The following is a 9,855-nucleotide window of genomic DNA, read 5'->3' on the forward strand; positions in this document are numbered from 1 at the left end:
TCCACAGTACATAAACCTGTCTGAAGAAAGCGACATTGATGACCCACCCAGCCCTGTCTCCTCCTCTGCTTCATCCAATTAATATAGTCTCCATGTATCCTGTATATAGAAAATTATGAGGGCCCCGTGTGCATTCAGCTGACTACATTAAAGGTAAGTGCTCAGTCACACTGTATCCATTCCTCATTATTTATTTATTTGTAGATTTTTTATTTACTTCATTTTTTTTAATTTGATTTTTTTTTTTTATCTAAGTCAGACTTACGACCAGTCTGACTTCGACCTGGATTTGGGTCCCTAACCCCGTCATAAGTCAGGGAGCACCTCTGTATAGTATTTAGGTTCCTGTTAATTGCACGTCTTGAAATATAGTAATAAATTAAGGTTCGCAGATAATAAATGACCCTGTATATTTGTGGTAAATTCCTCGGCGTCCTGATGATGACGGCGGCAGCAGCAGGAAGACGTGTGTTAAGAGAGGTAAGACATGTCCTGTCTCCCCAGCTGCTGGAGAACTCCACACATGATCTCCCGCAAGATCTGTAAATGATGACACAAGTCGCGGAAATATTTATATTAACCCCCACAAGAGATTAAATATTGTGTGTGTGTGTGTGTTTGTCTATGTATGTAAGTGTATTTTGTGTATATGTGTGTATTTTTGTGACTGTAATCTGTGGCGTCAGTTCAATTAATTATATCACACCACACCAGCATCACAAACACACACAGTACTGTACCACGATCTTACCTGGGGCTTACAGTGCTCCTCGACCCACGATATGACCGATCCTGAAATCTCGGCAAAATTATTGGTGGCCACGCAGCGCTCAAACGACTGGTTCAGGGAGTCCATAACAGCACGGAACTGCAACACAACGCGCCCGACTTTAATGCCCAACACCCTAGAGAAATTTTTTCGGGGTAGCAGCGATAAAAATAACTTATCGAGTGAAAGTTTATTGTGAGAAAACAGAAGAGGATTTACTGGCTTAAGGTGAAAAAAACAGTTCGGTCATTTACTAACTCAGCCTAGATTTGGTGCATACATACCACTTGGAATTTCACATCGTCGGAAATCTGCTTGCTCATCTGGCCGGGCTGACTCTGATGGGCCGACACGATCTGCTCGTAGTTCAGCTTCATAATGGTGAGAGCGACCACTTCCTTTTGCAGAGCTGCCACCTCCTCCTCCTGCTTGCTCTTCTCCTTCTTCAGAAACTGTCAACAGGATAAAGGACGATGTTATTTTTATCGAATCGGAGAAAAACTCAATATTTCTTTGTATTTCCCAGCCTAAGTTTAGATGGTTGAATATTGTGAGGTATGTATTGGAGCTATTTGTTAATCCCTTGAGTATGATGACTTAATCCCTGTAGTATGATGACTTAACCCCTGGAGTATGATGACTTAACCCCTAGAGTATGACGACTTACCCTTTGAGTGTGATGACTTAACCCCTTGAGTATGATGACTTTACCCCTTGAGTATGATGACGTAACCCCTTGAGTATGATGACGTAACCCCTTGAGTGTGATGACTTAACCCCTTGAGTATGATGACGTAACCCCTCAAGAATGATTTTACTGAATAAACATCATCATTACTGTGATTATTATTGTTATTACTATTTTTATCACTATTATTGTATTATCATTATTATTATTATCTAACCACCTTACATGACCCTAAACCACTCACCACAGTACAGTCATTACCTGTATGTAATCAATACTCTTCTGCAGGACTGTAGCTTTGGACATCTTGTAACCTTGCCCCTGTTCTGTATTCTGACACGTGGGCACCAGGTCTTGGAGGGAGTCGTAGCCCTTGTTGATGGCGTTGCGACGTTTCTGCTCGGCCTGGGTGTGGGCCTCCCTGCGCCGTTCCTTGTAGCTCATCTGGTTACCGCGGTCGCTGTCCTCGTCATCTGTTACATCTGCGAGGTTTATAAATTGGACGACGGTGATTGTTGTTGTTGTTGTTATTATAGAAAGAGGATCGCTTCAAGATTTACCACCGCGAGCTTTATTTAACCTGATGATTAAATACCTTTATCATATACCTGTGGAGGGGGTAGTTTAGGTAAGGTATGGTTAGGTATGGTTAGGTAAGGTTAGATTAGATTTGGTTAGGTTAGTTTAAGTTAGTTAAGACTTGGTTAGGTTAGCATTAGGATGTTTAATAATCAGGTGAAATAAGTTGGGTGTCTAATCCTCAGGTGATCCAAGGTAAAGTCAAGGAAAAGACACTTTATATAAATCAGAACATTTCCCAACTACTGACACATATTGTTATATGACCCTGCAGTGTAGTCCAGGTCTTGAACAACATAATGAACAAGACTATGAACAACACCACATATGATGTTGTTAATGAGACCAAACACAAGATCTATTAGATAACATGACCCTATCTAATGAACTGACGTATATTATGTTAGGTCAATGGTTGTTACTGTGCGATGTTCTATACTGTACCTGCACTGTCTTGGTACATTGTATACCTGCACTGTCTAGGTACATTGTATACCTGCACTGTCTAGGTCCATTGTATACCTGCACTGTCTAGGTCCATTGTATACCTGCACTGTCTAGGTCCATTGTATACCTGCACTGTCTAGGTCCATTGTATACCTGCACTGTCTAGGTACATTGTATACCTGCACTGTCTAGGTACATTATACAGTACTCCACTTTCCTCCTGTACTATCACTGGACAACAAAGGACAAGACCAGACCTTAATAACTAGTAAGATGGTCAATGGTGAGAGGATGAATAAGACAAACCAGCAGCAGCCATAATGCCATCAACAAATTTATCACATCAAGAGAAAGTTATATTATTTCTATTTACTGATGAAACAAGAGTAATTAAATGAACTTGTTCCATGTTTAAAGACCTTACTTGTTGAAGTCCAATGAGGTAAAGAAAGCCCACATTACCTTTGCCTTCACCACCTACATATACAAAAAAACTCTACTAAAATATCATTGGTTAGTGTGGTGTGACTACTATACCAGCAGAAAGAACATTAATAACTAGTAAATTAAGTAATATCTAGTAAGCACAGAGCAACGTACAAACACACACAAGCAGGGGACAAAAATGTGGAATGGTCTTGTGAGAGTCTTGTCGTAATGGACTTGGTAGTAGTATGAATTCTCGAGTGATTTTCCATCAGTCTTGTTTGGTTTTCACGCTAGGTACTAGATGGCGATGGGAACAGGACCAACACACACACACACACAGTCACACACAACGGCGTAATAATTTAATGTGCGGGTTAAGTTAATTCCCTTTTGTCGTGTGCCATTTACAAGATATTTACAAGACCCAGAAAAAATCGACGTCAGAAACACAAACTGACCAGAATGATCCGTAAGTCTTAAATAAATAATAATTATAAGTTATATTATGTAAGTCAGTCTCTTACAGTTTTCATCATTAAATATATTTCACCATTACTCTACATGACTCACTAGTTAACTGAAGACACCAAGTGTATTAAAAATGGTCTAGTAATTGTAAATGGTTAATTAATTAAAAGGTTTGACCCATCAACAAAAGTTCCACCCACTTTTGGTTACGATTCCCTGAAGGTGATTGGTTGGTCTTCTCGGAGTTACAACACTACATCAACAAACCATACTTGTCAATTTCTAACACTGTACAATAAATAACGACTACAAGAGAATGGTGCCACTCTGACAACTTACGGTCACCACACACTTAAACCTTTAAGGGCGGGCACGTCAACCTACGGCCAGTCTGTAACGAGACAGATGTGTTATACGTCCTAAACCGGCCAATGATCGAACGACTCCGACGAACGGTAATGATAGCCGCAGGAGATGAGAGTGGGAGGAGCCGAGTCGATGCGTCCAATCACTCGACCGATTCTAAATGTGGGAGGAGCCGAATCAATGCGTCCAATCACTGAACCGATTCTAAAAGTGGGAGGAGCCGAGTCGATGCGTCCAATCACTGAACCGATTCTAAAAGTGGGAGGAGCCGAGTCGATGCGTCCAATCACTCGACCGATTCTAAAAGTGGGAGGAGCCGAGTCGATGCGTCCAATCACTGAACCGATTCTAAAAGTGGGAGGAGCCGAGTCGATGCGTCCAATCACTCGACCGATTCTAAATGTGGCAGGAGCCGAATCGATGCGTCCAATCACTCGACCGATTCTAATCCATCTTAAGAGTACGTGATGAGAGTTGCTGACCTGTATTGTTGGCTGAGGAAGTCAAGGTATGGATGGAGCCGGTTGAGCTGCACCGCGAGAAAGGATACCGCTGGTCTGACTCTCGATCGTCTGTGGATGGGACGTGATCTTACTCTTGGTGACATGAAGCCAGTTCTAACAATCACTCTTACTTACAGCAAACTCTCTAACTCTCAGGTGATACAGCTACAGCTACCCTTCAGTTCACCATCTACAGAAACTACAATGTGATGTATTAAAAGCAACATATATCTCAAACTAAATACAATAGACATATACAATGCAATACATTATACATTTAGACTGTTAGCAAATGAAGGCTTTGACTAAGTTGGTTGAAGGTAATAGGAATTTAAGTAATACATGGTAAGGGTTATATTAGTTAGCGGTTAATTAACACTTTTCCACAGTCTAAGTTAGTGAGAAGGTGTGTACAGAAGCACACACACACGCTCAAACACGCACACACACACACACACACCCCCCTTCACGCCTCATTTTATAAACCCCATAACTGTCTTATCCTTAAAACACAACTCATAAAGTGTTTCAAGATACGATACACTTGTGAACTGTATAAGACAGACTGTTAAACTGGCACTAACGACATAACTGGCACTACAGTACAGTCACCCAAAAACAATCTATCGAAAATTGGGTTGAATAAATACGACTGAACGGACGAAGGATTTTGACGACCCTACCGAGGCGACAGGAGTTCATCGATCACCCAGAGTAGAGATAGTTGTCCGAGTGACTGTCATGTTTGTCTGGTGTAATATAATTTAAGTGTGATACTGTAGAGGAATGTGAGATTGGCTGCTAGGTACATTATTTTCAGCAGCGCTACAGTAATACGTATATAAACTCCTATTTTTAATACCACAATAATATTTAATATGGACAGAGGAACAATTTACTTTCATCTCTTTGTATTTATTTATAAGAACAAGTTATAATGAACATTTTGGGCAGAACAAATGTAGTAATGAGGAGGAACAGTGTGGGGGGATTAGTTGTGGTTCACTATAGGTCATTTTAAACACTAGGGGTTGTGTTCAGGGTCAAGCCAACATGTACTGTACAGCGGCTAATGTACTAAATTTGGAGTACTGTACATGGCAGATAACTCAGTAGGTGGTGGTGGTGGTGGTGGTTGGTTGGTTGGTTGGTTGGTTGGTTGGTTGGTTGGTTGGTTGGTTGGTTGGTTGGTTGGTTGGTTGGTTGGTTGGTTGGTTGGTTGGTGGTGCTGGTGGTATTGATGGTGGTGCTGGTGGTGAATTATATCTCAATAATAAAAAATAATTTCACAACAATCATCCAGGAAAAAAATTAACCCCAGGCTGAGACGATTACCAGTGCCCGACAAGATGTGGAATTATTTAGGCCCGCGTGACCGACACCTTCCCACCGGCTGACTTAATAGTTTGAGAGATAAATAAATAAACAGGAATTTGTCAAGTGTTACGTAACCCCACCCGACCGTACGTGTTCAACCAGGGAGATTAGCCAAAGGGCCGCTGATGTACTGTAAGTGTCCAGTGGAAGATATATGTCTCTCTACATTAAGTTACCAACATGTCATAGGTCAAGCTGAGAGGCTGTACATGACGTGATAGTAGTTATGACCTCACATGAAGAGTGTTATCACCACCGACACCATTTAGACCCTAGGGTTACATGCGGCCCTCGAAGACTTTCAATTTGGCCCACTTCTGAGATTACCAAGAACCTCCTGCCCTGTACTGCTCACATCATTGTCATTCCTAAAAACCCATTTTAATTCATATTACGCTACATAACATTCAAATCCACCGCGCTTGTAGAATCTCAGGAGAGATGTGTTTTTCCCACCTGTTTTACCCTCAGGATCACTCCCAGTAAGTCCCGCCTTCGAACACAGTTGTCACTACGTTTATTGCACTCTCTACTGGCAAACGCAACCTTGAATTAGTCTGTGTAAATCAACTTTAGTAATTCGCCAGACCTTTGTCAAGTGAGGGTCATCCTTGAATGAGTAACAGTTAGATTGTTTGTAATTTCTGTCATTGCGTAAGTAGCGATCGCTGGCAACTCGGGGGTATATAAACCAGTGCGAGGCGGGAGGAAAAAACCTCCCGTATCATCTTTCACCTTCGTTCCCAGGTATGTTCTGTGTTTATAAGCATTCAGTTTGATTCAGTCTATTGTAGTGAATATCAGTGTTCATCAGTGTTCATGCTTAACAGTGGAATTGTCATTCACCCAGTGTAAGAAGTAATATAACGTAAATATCTGACGTGGCGAGACTGAAGATTTGTTTGTGACCCACCATGCTTACCCAAAAAAACCTCCCATATCATCTTTCACCTTCCTTCCCAGATCGAGGGTGGGCTTAATTGAAACCCACCGGTCGCTCGGAGCCGGTGGATACCCAGCAGTGGTCAATATAGGAGTGATGGTGCTGATTCGGCATGATTTATCAGCTCCACTCTACCTCGTGGGCCGAGGACCCCAGACCCACCTCGGGTCGGAGTGTAACCGACCACAACAGCAGTTGTTAGAGGCGCCAGTGCTATACCCTGGGACAGGCCTTGGAGTTATGGTCCACAGTGTGGTTGTATGTGTTTGTTAATAATTACCCCATGTTGGGTGGTGGACCCATGTCGGTGTTTGTATCAGTATTAGTGTATTGGGAGTAAGGACAAGGAACTGGTCCTGCGATGTAATGTAATGTGACACCAGTAAGAGGGTGCACCGTAAGAGTGTAATATCTGAGTAATTGCTGTTGAGTAAATTGGAAAATAAGGAAACAAGTACATAAGAAATACAGAGTCTGCAATAGGCCCAAGAGTTGAGCCTGGTAGTTATATGTTAATAACATCTATTTTCTCCTTTGATTTTATATTAATAAACTTGTTCTTTAAGTATTTTAGGAGTATTCATTTCCCCCACAGTAGTTACCTTTATTTCCGTCCAAGTGACCCTGATATCAGAATTACACTACCCATGTGCCTAGACCATCAACATGCTACCAAGAAGAACTGTGATTAGGTAGTATCAAAAATGAACTGAAGTGAGCAGAAGGAACATTTGAAAGAACTAAGACATGTTGTGGTTTCACCCTTCTTTCCCCTTATTGATCTGGTCAATGAAAAACCTAACCTAATGCCTAGTCCACTCTGCCCGCTACCTAACGAGCTACATGCTGTCCAGAGGGGGTCTGGTGGCAACGACCCTTAGAAATTAAGATTAGAGTTAAGTAGTTACCCTTAGTATTAATGACCCCCAGTCTGGCAGTATAGCCCCACACCCAAGCCTCATCAGAGTTAATACCTGGCACTTACAATAAATTACACAAGTAACATAATTATCTTATAACATCAGTTTTGAAAAGTGTAATATTAATGTTATTGTAAGATTTGGCATCAAGGTCACACAGTGGGTAATACTGCTAGGTCCAGTGTAAAGTAAAAGACTCATGTATTTGAGACCTGTTTGTCCTTTAACTTTCAAATAAAAAGGACAGTCTCAAACTGTCCTTATTTGCCTTTTTCTAAACTTCCTTCTGTTTTAAAGAAAACGTTATTGATGTCTGTTTCATAATCGTATTACTGAGTGTTTGTGACCAGCGGTCGCTGCATCGCTAAATACGTTTTGAAATACACCCACCCCCCCCCTGCCGTGTTTAAGTTTTGGATTTAAATTTATCATTAAGTTTTAATTTAAAAGCAATATAATGAATGTATGGCCTTTCATACATCACATTATTTTACTGTGGCCTCTATGTAATAAGTTTGCCTGACCCTGACAGACACAAGTGATCTGGGAGTTGATACATAAAATAAAATTAAAATGGTAAAATTATTGTTTAGGTCATCCACCTGTTTGGAGGTTAGAAAAAAAACAAAAATAATTTCAACCTGACCAAACCTAACCTAACCTAACCTAACTTAACCCAACCTAAAATTTGATAGTTTATTTAATCTTCCCATAAAAAATTTCCACCAAAATTTATCACGTCAAATAAAACCCTTGAGTCAAGTATGGAATGGGACGGTTTAAGGCTCCATACCTTTAAAAATAAACGCTGTGGATATTTGTCCGGGTGTTGGTTAGGTTAAGGTTTTCAGACTTAACACCAGAAGGAGTTGATAGAATTGGATGACTTAGTGGAAATGTTAATTACAATAAATTAGGGCCAATTTTTACTTTAGGACATGAGGGTTGACCAATATGATTTTCCAGTGTAATTTGGTGAATTTTAAACGAATCTGACCTTCATTTTTGGCGGACATTGCTAGTTCCCTCCCCCCCAAATAATAATGGGGGAGAACCTGAGAAATAAGGGTTTTTGGGGAAGAAAACAAATACGAGTCATCTAACCTAACCTAACTCCGTCCCCAGATCCCGGTAGGCCTAGCTTAAACTACTAAATGTTTCATTATTTAAATTTATGGGATGCACAATGTCTGAAAGTACAATACCTTAGTTATAAGTGGAAGGACCAGGGATACGTAAGAATTGGATAGAATGATCGTCTTTCTCGTAAACCTCGGCAATAAACTTAAAATAATCGTAGGCTCACGAATGACAACGAACCACGGCTATTGTGAAACTGGTCAATGTGATTGGTCGAAAAAAATCTACGTAATGATATCGATACCTCATTGGTCACTACCGGATGACGTCACACATACCTGATACCTTAAATCTACTTAAAAATCAATTAAATTCAACTGTGTCATTATTATGGGGTTCAAAATACTCAATGTTATGTCCAACAGTAATACTTTAAATAAATAAATAGAAAAGAGAACACACAGACCCTAACCTAAGGAAACATTAAACCCCATTATCCACACAACCACCATAACCATTTAATACGACCATAACTACTACTACTACTACTACTACTACTACTACTTAACTACTATTACTATTATATTTAACTATTATACTAACCTTCAATATTAGCTTCTGCCATTATACACTACACCAGAGGCTATTGATGTCTGTCTGTCTGGCCTCTCTAATCCAGACTTAACCTATAGGTAAAAAAAAAATCATCATAAAACACAAAGTTAACATAATATTAAAGTTAAATTAATAATATAACAATTTAACAAAACTTAAAAAAACCATAATTAAAAACTTATCTTAAAATCATCGAATAATTTATCTTTCTTATTATTTACCTACAGTTACTCTATTATAATTACTTCATCATTCTATCAGATAAGTCAGTTAATAAAGGTGTTTTAATTAACAGGTAGGTTTAAAGAGATTAATTACCTGTGTTGTTGTGATCAGCTGAGTCTTGGAAGGTCAGTCAAGTGCTTAACAGGATCACTATATCATATAATGTCTACCTAATTTACTTATTTACTGGTATTAGTTACTTATTTTCTGGTGTTATTTAGTTATTTATTTTAATATAGTTATTTATTTACGTAGTTTGACATATTTACGTAGTTTGACATATTTACTTATTCACAAAATTTTCTACACTGTATTTACTTAATTTACTCTATTTATCACCTTCATCACTTATTAGCTCATCAGAACTGTCTATTTATCTTTTACACTGCAATTACAGGGGCCCGGAGATATAAAAGGGTCCCCCACTAACTCAACCACCCCCCTCC

The 9,855-nt window shown here is 39.7% G+C and overlaps 1 protein-coding gene across 7 annotated transcripts; it reads right to left on the minus strand.

Annotated features, from left to right (window-relative positions):
- Nucleotides 1-205: 205 nt before the first annotated feature.
- LOC121867699 (max-like protein X) lies at nt 206-9,637 on the minus strand. Of its 7 annotated transcripts, none has more exons than XM_042367720.1 (7): nt 9,503-9,637; nt 9,173-9,255; nt 4,229-4,318; nt 1,719-1,930; nt 1,054-1,221; nt 752-868; nt 206-540 (listed from the first exon to the last, which is right to left on the minus strand). In XM_042367720.1, the coding sequence occupies exons 2-7, from the start codon at nt 9,192-9,194 to the stop codon at nt 472-474; spliced, it is 678 nt and encodes a 225-aa protein (XP_042223654.1). In that variant the 5' UTR covers nt 9,195-9,255; nt 9,503-9,637; the 3' UTR covers nt 206-471. The 7 variants fall into 7 exon arrangements, with proteins under 7 accessions (XP_042223654.1, XP_042223652.1, XP_042223653.1 ...); XM_042367718.1 differs by having other exon boundaries at nt 1,719-1,939; XM_042367719.1 differs by having other exon boundaries at nt 1,719-1,939; nt 9,173-9,257; nt 9,507-9,534.
- Nucleotides 9,638-9,855: the final 218 nt, after the last annotated feature.

The sequence above is a fragment of the Homarus americanus genome, unplaced genomic scaffold (assembly GCF_018991925.1).
Source record: "Homarus americanus isolate GMGI-L3 unplaced genomic scaffold, GMGI_Hamer_2.0 scaffold46583, whole genome shotgun sequence".
Taxonomy (NCBI): domain Eukaryota; kingdom Metazoa; phylum Arthropoda; class Malacostraca; order Decapoda; family Nephropidae; genus Homarus; species Homarus americanus.

Coding starts and splice junctions, on each gene's coding strand:
- LOC121867699 (XM_042367718.1), bottom strand. CDS start 9,194: ATGGCAGAAGCTAATATTGAAG. Junction 1,940..4,228: donor TTCCTCAGCCAACAATACAG/GTCAGCAACTCT, acceptor TAAACCTCGCAG/ATGTAACAGATGACGAGGAC. Junction 541..751: donor AGGAGCACTGTAAGCCCCAG/GTAAGATCGTGG, acceptor CATCATTTACAG/ATCTTGCGGGAGATCATGTG.